Below are 22,246 nucleotides of genomic sequence, written 5' to 3'. Positions count from 1 at the left end.
TCGTTTCCAATCTTATAAATATTTTTATAGCTACTTATTATTTTATACTTTTTAGAGTTATGTGAATGCATTATCATCCACTTTTGAGCTATCAAATTTTAAATTTTAAGTCTTTAAGCCTCTAGCTCAACTGGAAGTTGGTTTAAAATCAATTACAAAATTCCTTCCGAACTCTAAAAAGCCGTTTCTTCATCTTTCTCTCCTCCTTTTCTTTCTTCTTTTTTCACATTTTCATGTATTGCCATCCACTTTTCAGATATGTTCCAATTTTCAAGACACTAGTTCATCAAGAATTTAGTTTAAAATCAATTTCAAAATTCCAGGCTTACATACAGACAGTTCATTAATAAAAACATGTTAAAAATATGACGTGATTTTGAAGTACAGTTGAAATTGAACATTTATCTTTGATCAAAGCCTGCGGAATTTATGCCTGTGACTGAAATAACTTCTGGCAATTTTACGCTCATTAGACCTGCTATTTACTCATGGATACAGGAATAATAAAAACTAGCTCGACCCGTATAGAATTCCGCTCCCGTCGCTAAAAACAATAAACAACAAACTTCGAAGAAAAGTGATGAAAAATCGAAAGCTTTTAAATTAATATTGGGAAAACGTGTATTAAAAATACTAATTGAATGTCTAGACTATAAGGAGAGCATCTGTAAAATCTAATATGTTTGCCTAGTAATGTTTTGATTATTATATGTCTAGAGAATTAGGAGATGTCTGCCTAATAAATTTATTATTTAAACAAGTGAAAACAAACAATTGACTGAGTTAATTGTTGAAATACCATGCATAGACAGTTGCTAATTGCGTTTACATTTTACCCAGAATTGCTTTAATCTAAGATCCCACTTTCCCAAATGAAAGCTTACCCTGATAAAAAAGAGAAAGAGTATTAAGTCTGTTTGAGTCTTGAATCACTTTTGTAAGATACTTGAACCATGTGAGGCGTGCCATTGAATTACACAAGAAAAATTTAATTAAGATAAAAATCAAAGTATCAAAATATTTGGAATAAATAAGAAAGATATCTAGGACATATCGACAAAGAAACTGAATTTGAAAGAAAACAAATAAAAAAAAAGAGTCTAGTAATCAGATTAAAGTAATTATCTTGTAATAAAATTAAAAAATTGTTTAACTGTTGAAAACAATACGTATTACACCGCCAGTATGCCTCTGCCCCGTAGAACAGTCATGCACAATGCCAACGGTGGTCGATCGACGTGCTATGAGTGAAAGTAAATAATTTTGTTAAGACCTACTGTGTTGATGCCGGCTCAGCTCGACTCGGCTCCTATTTATAAATTCATGATATTCATAATTACATATTTTGTTTCAAGTATTAAATAATGCCCTTAATTTATTACATGTACTGCAACTCTGCAAGTCATTTTATTTAATATCAAGTATTTTATAACGCAATTTTACTGTAATTACCTGTGAATGACATCGGTAAAGATCGATTTAACACGATCTTAAGAATTCAGTGCAAATTTAAAAAAAAAAAATAATAAAAAGTTTAAAGCTTGTTTCTTTCTTGACAATCGAAGATACAAATAAGGTTTTTTTATTTCGCATTTTATACTATTTTACGCATATAGGGACTGATTAATCTAGTTGGGAAAAATGTTCTGGGAACATGAATTCTGGATATACAGGGTAGAACATTTTAATCTATTATGGCTAAAATAGTTCGTTCAGATTGAATCTAGTTTTTGGGGTTGCTTTATTAATCAATTTTAATCCTAAAATGTAAGAGATAGCATAACACATTAAATTAGGAAATTGGTTGAAAATATTCTTTCGAAAATTGTAAGATTTCGGAGGAAATACGACGAAATACGAAAAATATATCATTGTTGCATTAAATCGAAAGAAAAAAAAACGCAAGATACAGAAAAATGCTTAAGCAAAAGTTGTCCAAATGTTAAAATAATAAAATAATATTTGCAACTAATTTAACAGCACTTAGAATCGATATCCTAAGCCAATATTTTATTTTCTAGTGATCAATTAATAAATTATTAATTTATAAAGAAATAAAAAGCACAAATTTTATTACAAATTTTATATTTTCCGGCATTGAAACTTTATGATACCTTCAAATATAATTTATATGAAACAAAATATTGAATCACGAAAACCATTGAATCTTGTTGAGTTGGATAAATGTTGTTTTGGATGACTTATTTGCAAGAAACATAAAACAAATACTCACGTGTGCTGTTAAGTCTGTTGTTTGTTCAAATGTTTGTTGATATTATTTATATTCGATGGATATACTTGAAATTTTGGCAGATCGTTGCATTTTTAGCCAAGATTGTCATTTGTAACCCAAAATTCTCACTGTAAAAGAAAATCATTATAAAAGAAATTTGTATCCGTTTCCACACTACCATTGAGGTAGGATACATCAGCGCGTTTTTTTTTACGTGGTATCCCCTATAGGCCTAATCCACGATCTTTTCCTTCTATTTAAGTGCATCCGGTTACATTTAAACAGAAGAAAAAGATAAATAATCATCCAATTTGTCGTGACCGGAACATGACAAATTGGATAACATTATCGCAATTCCTAAAAAAAAAAATTCACAATCCCCAAATACTATCAGCCTAAATTTGACATCACTTAATATAATTACAGGACAGGTATTCCTAAAATATAAGAAAGAGATAAAAAAAACATAAATATCCCTGGAAAAAAATTCAATTATTTCAAAAAGAAAAGGGATAAATAAAAATTGCTTAATTTACAATAATCTTTATGCATAAATATTTCTGAAGGTCCATTTGAATTAACCATATCAACCTAGTTATAAGTAGACTTACCCCAGAATGAAACCAATCCAAAATATCACAGGCTATAACACAGGCGAAAAATCCATGTAATCAAGATCATTTTTTCCGTACATTATCTGTCTAGATATACCTAACTCACTTTAAGTGATGACTGCGCACGTTGCAAGTTCCGTCTCAACGTCATCATGAGTTGATACAATCCCCTATCGAGGCGCTTAGCTTCAGACAGACATAACGAGAAAAAATTGATTTTTGACTACACAATTTCTCATAGTGTTATAACACATGCAACAAATCGAACGAGTTTTTCCTGAGAAACATCATACTAACCTTAGTTAGTCAACGTCGCTTCTCAGAATTTAGGGCAGACCGAATTTACAAATTTAAAATAATATATTTAAAAAAGAAAATAAAAAAAATTTAAAAAGAAAAATTAGGCAATTTTTCAACCCAGTTATAAGTAGACTTACCCCAGAATGAAACCAATCCAAAATATCACAGGCTATAACACAGGCGAAAAATCCATGTAATCAAGATCATTTTTTCCGTACATTATCTGTCTAGATATACCTAACTCACTTTAAGTGATGACTGCGCACGTTGCAAGTTCCGTCTCAACGTCATCATGAGTTGATACAATCCCCTATCGAGGCGCTTAGCTTCAGACAGACATAACGAGAAAAAATTGATTTTTGACTACACAATTTCTCATAGTGTTATAACACATGCAACAAATCGAACGAGTTTTTCCTGAGAAACATCATACTAACCTTAGTTAGTCAACGTCGCTTCTCAGGATATAGGGCAGACCGATTTTACAAATTTAAATTAATGAACTGATATTCAGAGTAAAATAAATTGAAAAAAACCAAAAATATCTCTGGACATAAAAGTTAAAAATTGCTTAATTTGCAATAATATTTATGCATAAACAATTAAAGAAAGTTCTAGGATAGGATGTGATAAAAAAAGATAATTCTAGGATAGGATATGAATTTTACAAGTCACAAACACAGAATTATACAAATGAGAATGTCGAAGATGAAAAAGCATAAATATCTCTGGAAAAAAATTCAATTATTTTAAAAAGAAAAGGAATAAATAAAAATTGCTTAATTTACAATAACCTTTATGCATAAATATTTCTGAAGGTCCATTTGAACTAACCATATCAACCTAGTTATAAGTAGACTTACCCCAGAATGAAACCAATCCAAAATATCACAGGCTATAACACAGGCGAAAAATCCATGTAATCAAGATCATTTTTTCCGTACATTATCTGTCTAGATATACCTAACTCACTTTAAGTGATGACTGCGCACGTTGCAAGTTCCGTCTCAACGTCATCATGAGTTGATACAATCCCCTATCGAGGCGCTTGGCTTATAGACAGACATAACGAGAAAAAATTGATTTTTGACTACACAATTTCTCATAGTGTTATAACACATGCAACAAATCGAACGAGTTTTTCCTGAGAAACATCATACTAACCTTAGTTAGTCAACGTCGCTTCTCAGAATTTGGGGCAGACCGAATTTACAAATTTAAAATAATATATTTAAAAAAGAAAATAAAAAAAATTTAAAAAGAAAAATTAGGCAATTTTTCAACCCAGTTATAAGTAGACTTACCCCAGAATGAAACCAATCCAAAATATCACAGGCTATAACACAGGCGAAAAATCCATGTAATCAAGATCATTTTTTCCGTACATTATCTGTCTAGATATACCTAACTCACTTTAAGTGATGACTGCGCACGTTGCAAGTTCCGTCTCAACGTCATCATGAGTTGATACAATCCCCTATCGAGGCGCTTAGCTTCAGACAGACATAACGAGAAAAAATTGATTTTTGACTACACAATTTCTCATAGTGTTATAACACATGCAACAAATCGAACGAGTTTTTCCTGAGAAACATCATACTAACCTTAGTTAGTCAACGTCGCTTCTCAGGATATAGGGCAGACCGATTTTACAAATTTAAATTAATGAACTGATATTTAGAGTAAAATAAATTGAAAAATACCAAAAATATCTCTGGGCATAAAAGTTAAAAATTGCTTAATTTGCAATAATATTTATGCATAAACAATTAAAGAAAGTTCTAAGATAGAATATGATAAAAAAAGATAATTCTAGGATAGGATATGAATTTTACAAGTCACAAACACAGAATTATACAAATGAGAATGTCGGAGATGAAAAAGTATGAATATCTCTGGAAAAAAATTCAATTATTTTAAAAAGAAAAGGAATAAATAAAAATTGCTTAATTTACAATAACCTTTATGCATAAATATTTCTGAAGGTCCATTTGAACTAACCATATCAACCTAGTTATAAGTAGACTTACCCCAGAATGAAACCAATCCAAAATATCACAGGCTATAACACAGGCGAAAAATCCATGTAATCAAGATAATTTTTTCCGTACATTATCTGTCTAGATATACCTAACTCACTTTAAGTGATGACTGCGCACGTTGCAAGTTCCGTCTCAACGTCATCATGAGTTGATACAATCCCCTATCGAGGCGCTTGGCTTATAGACAGACATAACGAGAAAAAACTGATTTTTGACTACACAATTTCTCATAGTGTTATAACACATGCAACAAATCGAACGAGTTTTTCCTGAGAAACATCATACTAACCTTAGTTAGTCAACGTCGCTTCTCAGAATTTAGGGCAGACCGAATTTACAAATTTAAAATAATATATTTAAAAAAGAAAATAAAAAAAATTTAAAAAGAAAAATTAGGCAATTTTTCAACCCAGTTATAAGTAGACTTACCCCAGAATGAAACCAATCCAAAATATCACAGGCTATAACACAGGCGAAAAATCCATGTAATCAAGATCATTTTTTCCGTACATTATCTGTCTAGATATACCTAACTCACTTTAAGTGATGACTGCGCACGTTGCAAGTTCCGTCTCAACGTCATCATGAGTTGATACAATCCCCTATCGAGGCGCTTAGCTTCAGACAGACATAACGAGAAAAAATTGATTTTTGACTACACAATTTCTCATAGTGTTATAACACATGCAACAAATCGAACGAGTTTTTCCTGAGAAACATCATACTAACCTTAGTTAGTCAACGTCGCTTCTCAGGATATAGGGCAGACCGATTTTACAAATTTAAATTAATGAACTGATATTTAGAGTAAAATAAATTGAAAAAAACCAAAAATATCTCTGGGCATAAAAGTTAAAAATTGCTTAATTTGCAATAATATTTATGCATAAACAATTAAAGATGGCTCATTTAATCTTAATTTACTTTTATTAACATAATATTAATATTAACATATTAACATAAACTTACTTAGAAACAAACCCGAAAATGAAATTTAAGATTTGGAATTCAAATGAAGGGAATAGATAAATGTCAAATAAATAAGCTATGCATAGTGAATAGTAAAACACACACTCAAATTAATTATATTACTAAGAATAAATTATCACATGAGATTTAGAAAATAAAAATAAAAATTTTACTTACCTGGATTTTGAACTCCATACCTGTGTAAGAGGAGTAGGACTCGCTATACTCTCTGCCACACGACTTGATGCTTGTTACAATTTAAACGGCCATAATCGGTGGTAAAACTAGACCAACCTAATGAATAAATATATTTTAGTGATAAATAATTAAAATAATTAAAAATAATTTTATTATTAGTGTATGTACAAATATCAGCCAATTGATTCTCTGTAGGTATATGTTCAATTTTTAAATTATCTTTTTTTAATTCTGATCGAATGAAATGGTATTTAATGCCACTATATTTACTTCTTTTACTTTCCCAATTCTTAACTTATTGAATACTTGATTGATTATCCTCAAAAATTACTGGTTTAACGATCATATTAAAACATTCATTTTACAAACCGCAGCTACCTAATGCAACAATATTCTGTTTTTTAGATTTTCAAAATATATTATTTCCAAATAATTAAAGGGCGTACATGCGTCAACGATAATAGTAGAGAAATAAAAAACAATATGGTAATGCGATAGTTTAAATGATTTTCTATGATTTAAGACAAGAAAAATAACCTGTTATCGAATTATTTTCATTGAATTTTAAGTTTAAAAAATTGATTAAAAGTAAGATTTAACATGGGACTAAATGGAAAATATAAATACGATATTTTTCTAAAATTATATCGATACCAATACTTTTTTTTACAAGCTTTTACCAGGTAATAATTATTTAAACTTTTAATAGAATTTCAAAAAAATTTCTATTAATTTAAAATTCTTTAAAATTTACATACTGTTTCCCTATGAACGCACGTAGCAAAACAGGTTCACGCATGTACGCGAACTTAAATAACATTTCATTCGATCAGAATTTAAAAAAAAAATTGATTATATACCTACAAAAAATGAACTGGCTGATATTTGTACCAAAGGTTAATGAAATCAAAAATTTCACAAATTTGCTAAGTCCATAGGAATCTGTTTTGTTTGAATTGAGCGGAGTGTTGAAATCAATTGAATACAAATTTAGTTTTATTTATTATTTTGATAGAATTTTTTTCGATATTTAGTAACGGAGTTGTTGATTAAAACAATAATATTAAAACATTTCATTAATATTGTTCAAGTGATTGTAGAGTTATTTAGTTATTCATTTAAGGACGTACATTCATGAGACTTGTAAGTAGACAAATAAAAATAATTATGATGATAAAAAAGTTTAAATGATTTTGAATGATTTAAGAAAGAAAAAATATACAATTATATAAATTAATCGAAACGTCATTAATGTTAAATTTTAAATTCAAAAAGTGACAAATCTTTAACATAGGTTTAAATGGAAAATATAAATCGATATTTCTCAAAAATTATATCGATAACTATACTTGAAACTTTTATCAGTTAGTAATTATTAAAAATTTTAATAAAATTTCAAAATTATTTCAAATTTAAATACTGTTTCCATATAAACGCACATAGCAAAACAGGTTGATGAATGAACGTCTTTAAATAAAAATTATAATTATTAATATTAAAACTGTGTGTTTATTAGTAAACTCTACATCTAAAATAACACTAACGTCAAAAAATTTTATCGAACCATAGTACATATTCATTTTGTTATATTTATTATAAATAAATTTTGTATAAATGAGATTGAATCTCTTGGGAATAAACACAAGCTCGAAAAATTTTGAAATCAAATAAAAATACTTGTAGTCAATCACTAATAATAAAACAACTAATTCTAGAATGTGATTTCAATTGGAAAAAATAAACAAATGATTCAAACATAATTTTTTTAAATTAATATTAAAAGTTTTGTGTAAAAAAGTATTTGGACAAAATGTGAAACAAATTAAATATAATATAGAACTTTACAATGTACAAAAAAAGAATTAGAAAAATGTAAATTAAAACAAAAACTTACTCAGAAACAAATTCGAAAATGAAATTTGACGTTTGGAAGTCAAATGAAGGTGAAACACAAAGCACAAATGTAACCAACTGTACACTATGAACGATGAAACACTACTGACCTAATGAATAATTTTGATTGACCACACCCGAAAAAAGCGCGGAAATTTAACACGCATTTAAATTAATGAAATTAATTTGAATAAATCAGAACATGAAATGTAGAGAAAAAATTTAAAATTTTTATTTGCCCGAGCTTTGAACCATAGACCTTCGATCTACGAGTCGCACCCGCTTAACACCGAGCTGCGACACCTCTTATATGATGAAACAATATCAAGAGACATTATCGGTGATAAAGCTGTACAAACCTAATGAAAAACTTTGAGTGACTAAAACACCTGTGGGATTGTTACACAAACTTAAATTAATAACGTAGGGAAAAAAAATTTTTGTACCTTAGTGGGTTTCGAACCTACGATCTTAGTACTTAGAGTCGGACTCGCTCACCACATCGCCATATGACCCGACATATATACATAGAATTTAAACAGGCAATATCAGTGAGAAAATTATATTAACCTAATGAATAAATAAATTTAACTAATTCCAAAATAAATGCGTATTCAAATTAATTTAATTGATTTGCAAAAAATCATATTAATAAATTCATTAAAAAAAAATTAAAGTTTATACTTATCCGAGATTTGAGTGAGAAAACCGAATAAGTATAAACCGAAAACACATGCTTCTAAACCGAAACACATTAAGTCATTCGGATACAGTGTAGTAATAACTATTCATAGACCCTATTTATTAAGAATTTTTGGCTTCTATTATAAAATGTTCTATTACAAATATCAGGTTTTTCCTCGGTTTTTTTACTACATTTATGTTGTAGTTAATCTCTTATACGAAAAGTTTTTTTTACAGATTTCACATGATTAATGCTTTTTTTTCCACTGTAAATGATTAACATAATGATTATCATTAAAATTTTTCGATATGTGGAGTAATTTTTAAAATATCGAAAATTGAAAATTTTGTTTAATTATTTAGCTTTCGATATTTCGATAACCAAGACAAATAACGAAAAATTTCGTATTTTCATGATCAAAGTTGAAAATAAAGAACAAATAATTTCAACCACGAATCTCAACTTGATATTACTATGGGCCATTTTAGGAACCGGACTCTCTTAGGTCAAGGAAAATCCCAAATCGTTTGAAATATTTTCTAAATCGATATTAATGTATTATTTATGTATTTTTATTTATTCATATTCCAAAGTATTTTTCTTATTTTAAATACACAGTTCGTTAAAAACTTTTCCTTCATTCAATTTTTTTTTTCTTGATACAATTAGAAAGAAAACCAATTATTTGTGCACTTCCTTAAAAGGGATGACTTTCTCCAGATTACATACCTACACTACGAATTAATTAAATAATAAACATTAATTAGTGGGTATTTAAAAATACTTCGATTCGATCAATGTATACAGTTAATTAGTGTATATAAATTAAAATAAATTATATAAAACGTTATAAATTTATATATTAAAAAAGTAAATACTTCACGCAATATTAAATAATTAACATAAATCTTAAAATCAGATTCTCTTTAACACAAATTTAATCATTAACCTAAAAAAACAAAAAATGGTGTGCAATTTTAAAGACACCATAAACAATTGACTGAGTTAATTGTTGAAATACCATGTATAGACAGTGTTGATGCGCAATCGTATAGAAAGTGTTGACGTCACGTAAATAACAAAAGATATTCACTCTTAAATACACAACACACACACAACTGATATTCCTATATTAAGTAATACATACTATAAAATTTGCACCTATTTAACGCCCTCGTGGGTAAACAGTGATGTTTACAAAAAAATGTTTCAAACAAAAGTTTTTTATTTATCTATAAGTAACATTTTTTACATTTAAACTTTTGTTCTATCTCTAACGGTTTACAAGATGGGTCCTACGGACCCAAGACCCAATTGACCTATGATGCTCATTTACGAACTTGACCTCACTTTTTACGTCCTGAGTACGCTGTAAAAATTTCAGCTCGATATCTTTTTTCGTTGTTGAGTTATCGTGTCCACAGACGGACGGACGGACGGACAACCGAAAATGGATTAATTAGGTGATTCTATGAACACCTATACCAAAATTTTTTTTGGTAGCATCAATATTTTTAAGCGTTACAAACTTGGGACGAAACTTAATATACTATGTATATTTCATATATACATGGTATAATTAGTGTTAAATTTATGATGTTTTTTCGTTCAAATTAGAGGACATAATAAACTTGAAAATGGATGAGTGAATCATGGAAGATTTGGATAGGACAAAAAAAATTGCCAGAGTAATCTTAATATATATATTTCTTGTGTGCGTGTGTACGTGACTGAACTCCTCCTAGACGGCTGGACCGATTTTGATGAAATTTTTTGTGTGAGTTCAAGGGGATTCGAGGATGGTTTAGATTTACAATTTGGTCCAGTACAACTGTTTTTGAGGGCTCCGTACCAAAAAAATGAAATTTCATTAAATGGTGGGAGCGCATATAAATCATATCACATTATGTATACTATGTGTACTATGTATTTTTAATAGTATTCAGGTATTGTCAATAGGCATTTATTAGAGCCATATGCGAGCGCAGCGAGCTCTACTATCAAAGGTCAGGCCAAAGGTCGAAGGTCAGGCCACTCCAATAAATAGGAGTTAAATTGGGGTTTAGCGGGATGGGTTTAGCGGACAGGCTAAACGTAGTATAGGTATTCATGAATTGGAGTTACGTTTTTACGGGACAACGTCCGTCGGGGCCGCTAGTAATATATAAGATATTTTATACTAAAATTTTATTAGTGTACAAATAAATTAAAATTGTTTGCAACAAGGTACCTTCTTTATTATCTAAAGTTAAATGCATAAAAATTTTGCTTTGTGTTGTGATGCTGAAAGATATTATAATATTTATACGTGAGAATTCCACACGAAGTCACACGATAACAATAAAAAGCCTATCCAACAAATGAAAATACATTTATTATTATTATATTTATAAAAGAATTCAAAGAAGGTAATTTAGATGTAAAGATATTAAAACATTTTATTAAGTGAATAAAATATACTTTTATTTTTTTGCTCTTCTTATCCAAATAAACTTTTCTTTTTAATAATTATTATAAAAGATAATCTATTTTATATAAATATATTTCCATAATCTTTATATTATTGCATTTGATGTAATCTGTATATGTCTCATATTCTCCACACTCCACTATGGTTTAAAAAATATACGGGTTGATTTTTTTAAATTTCTATCTGTTTATTTGGACGCGATATTTTTGAAATATCAAGTTTCCACCCGTATGTGTACAAAATCCACTCTTATTTTTTTATTATCGGGAAGTAAATCAAAAACGCAAAGTCACCAGTATTTAGTTTTCTTCAACTTCAGCAATCTTCAGAGACATCTTCAGACATCTTCAGACTTCTTCAGAGACAAGACATCCTATCAAACATATTTCTGGTAGAAGATTGTTATTCATTGCCACTAAAAAAACTTTTAAATCGGAAAATATTTAAAATTTGATGCAATAAATTGGGGTCCTGGAAATATTTTTCAAAAAAATAGTTCTTTTCTTGCGATAAAGAACCAGAATTTGCTTCAAAAAATATGTAGTTATCTTTAACAAGTAGCTATTCAAGTTGACTCCTGTTTGTCCATGAAGTATAAAAAAAAGTAAATACATAGTATATTTTCATTCCCCCTATAAATTATATTCCATTCTTTCCTCAAAATATAAGGGTGGAAACTCTTAAAAAATCACACTGTATATTGCAGGCATTAAAATTTTCTATTATCGTTTGGAAGAAATGTATTGCAGGTTGATCAAAATAAGAGCAGAGGAAATGTACAGCGTGTATCACAAAATGTATTAAATATTTATCAAAATATATATAAATACTTTTTATATTTATATTATATTTATATATAATACCATAATCGTGACGCTGCATGTGTAGGAGTTTTGAGCTTCTAAACAATTCGAATCCAAAAATAGTCATTCTATGAAATTCTTGTTGCGTTTGATATATGCTTTCAAAAAACAGTTAAAATATTATAAATTATAATTTGGAAATAAATACTGATCATAAATCATTGGAAGAAACAAAATTTTATATAGAAAAGCGGCTTTCCATATAAGAATGGTTAAAGCTTCAATTGAATTTCCAGCCCTGCGATTATATCCCTTTCTAAATCAATTTGTTGAAATTTGAATAAGTTATGGGTAATTTTATCCTACCTGCCCTGGTTACTTTAATTTTTCGAAAATGTTGTTAATTTACCAAATTTTCATTGTTCACACCCAGGTACCTTTTCTTATTCCACTATACCTGGATGTGAACAATGAAAATTGGGATAAGTAACAGGATTTTTGAAAAATAAAGCAAACCCGGGCAGATAAAATATGAGTACCTATAACATATCCAAATTTCAAACCGGTAGAGTAAAAGTTAAAATCGCAGTGCTTGAAATTCAAATGTAACAAAAATGTGTATAAAACAGCCTTAATATATAAAATTCTTAGTTTAATGACCGATTTCGAATCATTTTTTGTCATAATGATTAATTTAACCTAATTAAATTTTTCATTTTTTCTTCATTTCTATAGTTCTATAATCGACTTTTTTTTAATCCACCTTATATGTTTAAAATTCAAGGATAGAGAAACAATTTAAATTACTATCTTAATATGTAACTCGTAAATGTTCATACATATTCAATAAAGTACCAATTTGTTGACGTCATACCGAGAGACAGAATATAGACTTACCTATACTGAACATCATTTGATAGTAGATTATTATAACAACGTTAAGAGTCATCATGTCTCATCTTAATTGAATAATTAAACATTTGTGAATAATTTACGTTAATTATAATTCTAAGATTATTATAAAGTTTGATTTGTTATGTATAATTTTCAATTTCCTAGCTACGCTAATAATTACAATCACTTTAAGTCTGGATACCTAGCATAAATTATCAAAGTAATTAATAACCAAATATTATTAACTTTGAAAGTAAGAAAAAATAATTCTTTAAATATCACCTTATCGTTATTTATAAACTTCATTAATTTTGAATCTAAAATTATCCCTTTGAAATAAAATTCAATATTTTTAAATTAATTAATAAAATAAACTTAAAGTACTTGGCACAAAGTCAAGTTTTGGATGCTCCTTCTAAGCCGAATTCTTATAATACTATAAGAGCCAGTCTATTGAAAATTTTGTACGATATTCCAAACAGCAACCATTTTGATTATCAAAATGTACTCCTATCAGTGTTTATATTCTATCATAAAAAACTTGGTAAACTCCCTAATTTATTAATGGCTAAATGATAAAGTTGCCATTTAAATGACCGTGCGGAATCTGAGAATTTTTCGATAGATTGCCTTTTTAAAATATAAGAAAAATGCTATATATAATTATAATTTTTTCTAATTAAAAATTTTTTAAAAATCTATTGACGTGCATGGGTTTTGACCTGACGACCTTCTGCATGTGAAGAGCGCACCGTTACCATACGACTACGAAGTCATTGAGAATATTATATTAACATTGCAAAATAAATTTGTACATTCGTATTTTTTGTCTAGCGTGACGCGGATGGGGGCTTGTTAGAGATCAAAGTATCCAAATCGATGAAGTTTCTAAAGTGTTATTCTACCTCTTATCGTTTAGAATCAAAATTGGCCATTATCGCAGCTCGATGAACTAGGTCCAATCTGATATCAGAACATGATGCCCCCATCAAACTCTAAATTTTTTGTTGAGATCATTTTTTAATGGGAGCCACCTCTAATGAGATATTTACAAACTTTGGTTAAAATGGCCCACCCTGTTTATAGATCGGCTTAGGGCCAAGCCTCAGAGAAAAGTTTACTTTTTATTGCAATAAAAGCTTGTACTTTTTTACTAAATAGTCATCACTGCAGCGTAAACAAATTAAAAATTAGGTCTTCTGTTCACAAATAATGTCATTTATTATGGTAAATTTGTTTAATTTAAGCACAATTGTTTAATGAACAAACAAACAAACAATTCATTAATGATAAAATATATTCAGTTCGTAATATAAATATATGCCTAGAACCGTCATCCATCCCCTAAGCTTCATTTCCATGCATATATTATTATTATTATTACCACAACAATTAATTAGCAATTATTATAATAATTTGAATAAAAATAATAACACCATGTTATTTGAATATGAAATGAAATGATGTGTTTACAAGTTCATATAAAAATTATCTACATTAATAATTCATATTCATGTTTGATAATTATTATGACATTTAACCAGGCATTAAAAAAAAACTATCCTGACTCCTTACAAATTTGAAATAAACATTTTTTTTCGAAGGATTTCGTGAAGGATTTCATGGTTTTCTTCTCTTCGATAAATATCACAGTTTTTGAGATATGTACAAAAATATGCATTTTTGAGATGAGACACCTTTTTTTATGGGACAGAAGTCAGCCCTCAATTTGAAGGATAGTTATGATTCTATGAAGTACAATCTCACCAAGAAAAACGTATAAAAAAATTTCTGTTGAAAATTTGTGAGAGGTTGTTTCAGCAAAATGACTGGACTTAAAAGCATAATATTCATTCACTTGCAAGGTTGCTGGCATTCTATACGTACGAAACAACATTTTACAGATACAAGAGTACAAATTACTTGTTTACAGAATTTAGTGAATTACTTTTTCAAGAACTAGTCTCGTTGCTATAACATATTTTCTTTTTTCAAGAAATTCTACATTAAATAGTGTAACGATCTTGATGATATTATTGCAAATACGAGACTGAAATTAAAACAGAATCTGAGTTCTTATACAGAATCTGAGTCAGCTTTTTCCTTTTTTCTCTCACGAGATTTTGCTTTGAAGAAGTCTTCGGTTGAACTTTCCTGCGGGTTCGTATTATGATACTTCAATACCTATCTGGTATTTTTTTTTGTTGTTGCACAGATTAGTCGGAATCTTATTTTCGCCATACTCATATTTCTTAGACCATTTATCTGAATTACCTGAATTGTCTGAACGATAATTTTGACATTAATTCGAAAAAATTTCTACATTAATTTGAAAAAATTTCTACATTCTGATTGAGATCTTAATGTCGCTTGCAACATTGAGAAAGCTTTCAGTCTACTCTTATAGACTCAAGGAATGAAATGTTTGTCATTTTACAACTTTATTATATCCAATTACTTATTCAAATGATATTCTTGAGTTTGGAAAAATTATTTTTTGAGATAATTAATATTGACATATATTTACAGGTGATTATGATAATAAATCTCCAACAAGAAATGAAACATGTGGGACAACGGCCAGCGGTATATTTGGCAGCTGCTGGCATGGTTTTCCACCAGGTTTGACAGTTGACGGACTGTGTCAATTTCGACGCAGACCACCCGGTTATTTGAAGCCACAAGATAATTTAAAACCTGAGGGTGAATCAATAAGAAAATATCGCAGTGAATATAAACGTTGTTTTCAAGGATTTCAACCACTTAGTACTGGACCAACAACAAATGGTGAAATAACAACGGAACAACCAAAGGTTAAGGTTAATTTTAATTTTCAATATCTATGTGCTTTTGTTATTTATTTGCAAATAGTTTTTCATAAGTTAGATTATAGACTTTCTGTTTTTTTATTTAAATTTATATAGGGTGGAAGAGTATTTTGTAACATTTTGATAATCGTTATTTAGTACCTATGGAGGTGAGGAATTGGTTTAAAAAACAAATAATGCCTTTCGTTTAAAAATAGTTTATTTCAAATAGACTTCTTCAAACTATTAATGCTTTTGGTTTTTACTTGAGCATGCATTTCTTTTCCACCCTGTATTATATTTTTAAATGTCCATGACATATTTTAGACAAAAATTTCCTATCTATTTAAATGGTTTTTCTTGTATTGCATAATAAAATTTTCGATAAAATGAGACCATGAGCTATAGTAAAGAGTTTTTATTATTCGATTTGTTTCTACATACTACATATTACATATTAAAATCGTTTATCCACATGCACTGTGGAAAATGGCATTACGAAAGTTTCCTACTGTAGAAAGGATTGAAAAATGGAAGGAATTTGTAAAAACAAACGATCTTTCTTTTGACACAAATTTAATGGCCTAGTACTGTGTGTTTAGTAGCCTATAATTATCATGAAAATATTTCAGAAATCTTTATCTAAAACTATTGAATATGTACAAATATAATAGGTTAAAAGTAGTACTCCAAAAGTGAATAAAAAAAATGAATCATTTTTCGAAAACTTTGGCGAAATTAGTATTTCGTATTTATTTTGCAAACTCTTCAGTAAGAAATCATTTTCCGTGATCAATGAGATAATTTGTGAGCTGTACTATACGAAGCAAAATTTACTCTAAAATTAAATTACATTTTGTATAAAAATTTACCTTTTTGGGTGTCGTGAACTTGGTTTTGATACTATTTTTTCCTAGTTTTTATTACAAGAACAAAATACTTTTGGAGTATATTTTTAAACATCCTTTATAAATTTCAAGTAGTAATAAATTAAATTACTTACCTGTGTAAGACAAAAAATGAAATGTGCAATATTCCATAATTTTAAGAATCGCACTTTACTATTTTACAAAATGTTTGAGTTTAAACTTCAGTTTGATAAAAGTTTTCTATTTTATAAAATTCGACTAAGTGTGAAGTTGGTAGCCACTACTTTTACCAATAATAAAATTATTAACTTACAACAAAGTACATGTTAGAAACGTAATTGAATTCAAAGAATTTTTATACGACTATATTTTGTGTTTTTAATGGTTTTCTTTCGTTTTATACAGCAAAATAAAAATAATAAATCAATGATCTGAAAAAAAGAGTATTAGATAGAAAAACATTTAGGATTATTGCGAAAATAATTGCTACTGCAGTAAAGTAGCATACCAGTGTATCCAAAAGAAATTTCCAAATAAAAATGTTAGACATATTCTAAGAAATCAATCCAAAAATTCCTATCCAGGAAGCACTTTTTAAGATGCCGAATAACTAAAAAATGACGGTTTGTAATGTTTGCCAATATAATTCTGACACTCCTCTTCACTGGATCCGTTTCCACTTTAAGGGTAGAGGCTTTCAAGTTTTGTTCACTCAAAGGGTAAGAGCTTCCTTTTTTCGTATTATCTCCCACGTACCTCGGTTGTATATAGGTATAACTGTGATATTGTAACAAATTTTCCATATTGACTAAAAAAATTATTCAGATGGTAAAGAATCGTGGGTGTAATGACGCACTATCTACTAATAAACTAATATGCTAGCTCAGAGATCCCACTTCATACTAAACCTGTATAAAATCGTTTCATTATATTTATAATAATTTTTTATAAGTAATAAACCAATTAAGTCGCTATATTTATTTATTTAATAAGAATTTCTTTTAACATAATTTTCACTCCACTTTTTCTACTCTACTTTCTTTGAAAAATGTTAATTATTTTCAATAATGAATAACAAATTATAAAATCCTGTTAATCGGTGTAAATGTTAGTAGGTATATACAGAATGGTCACTAAAATCAAACAACTAAAATATAATTATGGAAAACAAAAATTAAAATTAAAATCGTGGTAGCCCAGGAAATGTTCTAAGCACCTACACTAAATTGTTTCATTTTCTCTAACTTTACATGTTTCCTAACCTTTCCTTGTGCCAGTCTTGTGATTTCACGTGGAAAGCCTTAAGAAAATATTCGAATATGGTACTTAAAAAAAAAAAAAAAATTGTATACCATCCAAAAACAATAGTATATTTATTAACCTTGGACAAGGGAGTGCTTTCAAGCAAGATAAGGCTTGATTGGTTAGACATGATCTGGGAAAATTAGGCTAGCACAATAATATCAGCATAAATTCTATTGTCAAGAAGCATCAATTCTGTTGTCAAGCTTGGAATAGAGAAGTAGCACTGCAAGTTTTTTGGCCACAATTTCATATATAAAGGAAATAACTATAATTCCATTTTTTTTATTAATTATTCTATATTTTTCAATAAAGAAAACGATAGTGACGTATTTATATTCGTGCAGCCTGTGAACTAATCGGAATCTTGCTTGATTCATATTTTTTGGCTTGTTTCTATGGAAAATTGCGTTATAATATGTGAAAACCAGTTGAGAGAGAAACCATTTATGATTATTAATGTTATTTTATCATTTCTTCTTACGGTGGCGTTACGAAAGCGATGTGTTGACGTTTACATTTATAGTTTGAAAAAACCATTTTCAATTCTAAAATTATGTGAAAAATTAATTTAGTAGTATTTAGGAAACTTTCGAAAAAAAATTAAATAACATGAAACTTCTCTATTTCTTATCTTGGGATATTAGCTGTTTGATTTTTTAAGGCCAACCTGTATATATGCAAAACCTAATTATTCTGCTATAAAATTAATTATTTACATTTAATTAAAATCTATTCATAAAAAAAAGCCAACGAACATATTATACCAGTCTATAGATACTAACATGCATAAAGAAAAATATAACGGAGAAGAAAACACACTTAACCTAAATAAAAATTTGTGTAACAACAAAACAAAATTAATTGCATTATCACCATAAAAGCAGATAAAAAGCAACCACTTTACAAGTGATGTGTGATATTTTACGAGATATGTGACATTAATGACAATGTTGACAGTAAATTACCGAACAGTTTTCATTTTAGAAATCGATTTGTAAAATCAATTACTTCTAGTTGATTGAGGAAAAAACAATTTTGCTGGTGAATGGTTTTTAATAAAACATAAAACTAAGAAATAAGAAATAAAAAATTATCTCATTGTATTCTTTATCCAGTCCAAATTGCACAATTGTCCTATTTTTCGAATTGGCGATTATTTTTGTAACTAACAATTTGATAATGAAATAATTTTAATAATACAGAGTATTAAACTAATATTAAGCACCAAAAATGAGTTCTAAACTGGACGCCACTTGTATAATTTGCTTACTTCTAAAATTTCCTTTTACATTTACTTCGAAAAATAACGATTTTCCTTAATCTGAGCGCCATTTAAAACCGATTGGAAAAAGGGCCTTGAATTTAATATTCATAGACTTTATAGCCTGTTTCACCCTATAATATGTATAAATCCAGGCGCCATTTATAAGTTTAGTTTCAGTTTTCCATCATTTATCAATAGCTTAAACGGTGTCAAGATCCAATTTGTGTATTAAGAAAAACGAACTTTGAGATTGAGCATTATCGGAGTAGGCTACAAATGATTTTGGATAGTTGATGCTAGTGGAGACCAGATCAGAAATTCGAGCCATGTTTTGGACTAAAAGTCAGTTTATATGGAGGAATTTAATCTTAAAAACGTAGATAATAATATACTTAAAACATAATTCACGGTGCCAATACTATTGTACACATAATAATTAAGATAGTATTCTAGCAAACTTCTACCCAAAATTGGCTACGCTTTAACCAACTGAGGCACTAGAAATGATTTTATACTGTTAAATAAACGATTTAAAAAATCCGGCTGTGTTAAATAAAATTTGAAAAGAAATAAATTTATTATTTCTAGTTAATACCATTTCGCGCTAAAAATCTATTTTGTTTTTTTTTTTCAAACACCGATATAAGGATACTTGGGATTTTAAGACAAATTATAACGAAACCTTAACTGTCGAAATTCATCGAGCCGCTTAGAAGATACGAAGTAATAAAGAATTTACAAACAAATATACATACATGCATAAATACGTGCACATACATACAACATACGCGCGAGAATCATAACCACTCCTTGACAGTCGAGTAAAACATGTAAAAAATAATGCCAACAATTTAATTTTCGTTGATTTCTAAAAATAATGTTAAAAATTGAATTTTTTCGTTACTTTTACCGACATTTTATTTTGGACTGCAAATTGCTTGGATTAAAATTTTGTTGGTGTTCATTGATGTTAGTAATATTGCCGGTGGACTAACAAAAATAATTTATGTAAATAGTTAAAGGAAGTCAATAATTGTTATCCTTAACTTATTCGAAACAAGTTGTTAATGTTGCATAGCTCGTAACATGACCTGTTTAAATATCCCCGGTCATAATACCTACAACATATAGTATTATTTCTAACCATACAACTTCTAACTATATTATGTTATACAGGAGATATCACCAACACGGTACCGTTATCGACCATTAGATTCATTCCGTCTGGAATATCAGGATCAAGAGACCGCATTATTACCACCACAAGTACCACGATCTACAGCTCGTGGACAAATTCAAACACATTTAAAATCGTCAATAATTGAAGGACAAAGTACAACAAGCAACGGTTTGTCACACCATCAAATGCCACCAGTTATCGCAGAATCTGAACAGCATGAAAAGTTTAAACGTTATGAGGGCATTCATCGTCCACAACTTGCTAGAAGGTATGTTTTATAATGGCTTTTTTTTTGTTTTTCAATGTGTTTATTTTTTTTGTTCACTTAATACGAATTTTTATACGAATATTCGATTTTTGCATTTATTGAGAATGATCATTTGAACACGTTTTTGCTGTTTTTATATTAATAAGTTTTTACGATCTATTGATATTACGGAAAACGTTTTCAAATATTTATGTTTAATCGCAAAAATATACTTTTGAATGTATTTTTTTTGTTAAATGCTTTTTTTATAAGATACGAATATTACAATAAAATAGTTTTTCAGTCAGAATTTTTCTACCAAAGTATAGAGTGTTTACTGAAAAATGAAATATTAGAGTCTCTAGTTAAATATAATTATTTATTGTAGATAAAGATATTTGTTTCTCGACCTCCATAATGGTGTCGAATTCTCCAAATTCAAATTGGTCTTTAGTGTAAATAAATTTTATAGAAATTTATTCGAACTTCTGAGGAACACCCTTACGAAAGTAATTTGTAATAGTGATTTTGATCCAAATATGACAAAAAACGTATTATTTTAACATATTTATCTTTTTATTTCAAGTTATTAAGTCGTTAACATTTCTGGTTTCAAATAACAAATAAAAAAATTGAACTCTCGGAAGGTCTAGAAACATTATTTAAGCGACATTTTAGCGAACAGCATTCGCACCAGGATAACATTAAAATACAACAAAAATATGTTTCGCGAATTTGTACTATTTTGATAACAGGAACGAACTTCAAGTCATTTTTAGGAAATTTAGTTCATAGAGCTTTGAGCTCCATGTATCGGATATCTCAATAACCATAATTTGGAACAGTTTTAAGCCGCGATTCTACTATCGTTTTTGTTAGGTTCATATTCGTACCGGATGCGGATAATTAATACGTTCAAGTAAAGGTTCGCTACTTCTATGACTTGAAATTTGTAATATTCTTATCATACTGTGCATTAATAATTTAAATTTATCAAAATTATTCTGAATAATAATATTTTGTAAACACTTTTATACTTCTTTATGGAACTCATTTTTAATTCTTTATGATTTGTTGAATATTTTAAAGTTGAATTTATTATAGGGAATAATAAATCACAAAAGCTAATAATTATGCGTATTTTATTTCAATCAAATAATTTTGAATGATTAAAATATTGTTTTGAAGAAACTAATCTCACTGATTAAAAATAAATTATTTCATTCATTTTAATTAAATAATTTTATTAATTTTTTTAACGAATTAAAAGATTTATTCAAGATTTATGTATAAAAAATCTACTGATAATGAATACTCCATCTTAAATACAGGAAGGCCAAATAGTAACAAACGATTTCACTTCAGATTTTTAAAACGCAGACCTAGGAGATTGTATGTTTCACCTAGATTAGTATAAAATTGTTTTCGTAAGCAGGCGAGAAGTTTTAGTTTTAGTCTTTTTAAAATTCCATA

At 28.4% G+C, this 22,246-nt stretch overlaps 1 protein-coding gene across 1 annotated transcript in view; it reads left to right on the top strand.

Annotated features, from left to right (window-relative positions):
- LOC123298362 overlaps nt 1-22,246 on the top strand; it is a 194,825-nt gene that overhangs the window by 149,768 nt on the left and 22,811 nt on the right. Inside the window, exons 3-4 of the mRNA XM_044880346.1 lie at nt 15,631-15,920; nt 20,523-20,794. Coding sequence (XP_044736281.1) covers nt 20,712-20,794 — 83 coding nt within the window. The 5' untranslated portion in view covers nt 15,631-15,920; nt 20,523-20,711. The remainder of the gene's footprint in view (nt 1-15,630; nt 15,921-20,522; nt 20,795-22,246) is intronic.

The sequence above is a fragment of the Chrysoperla carnea genome, chromosome 4 (genome assembly GCF_905475395.1).
Source record: "Chrysoperla carnea chromosome 4, inChrCarn1.1, whole genome shotgun sequence".
Taxonomy (NCBI): domain Eukaryota; kingdom Metazoa; phylum Arthropoda; class Insecta; order Neuroptera; family Chrysopidae; genus Chrysoperla; species Chrysoperla carnea.
The sequence above is the reverse complement of the archived record's forward strand: the minus strand, read 5'-3'. Positions and strand labels throughout refer to the sequence as shown.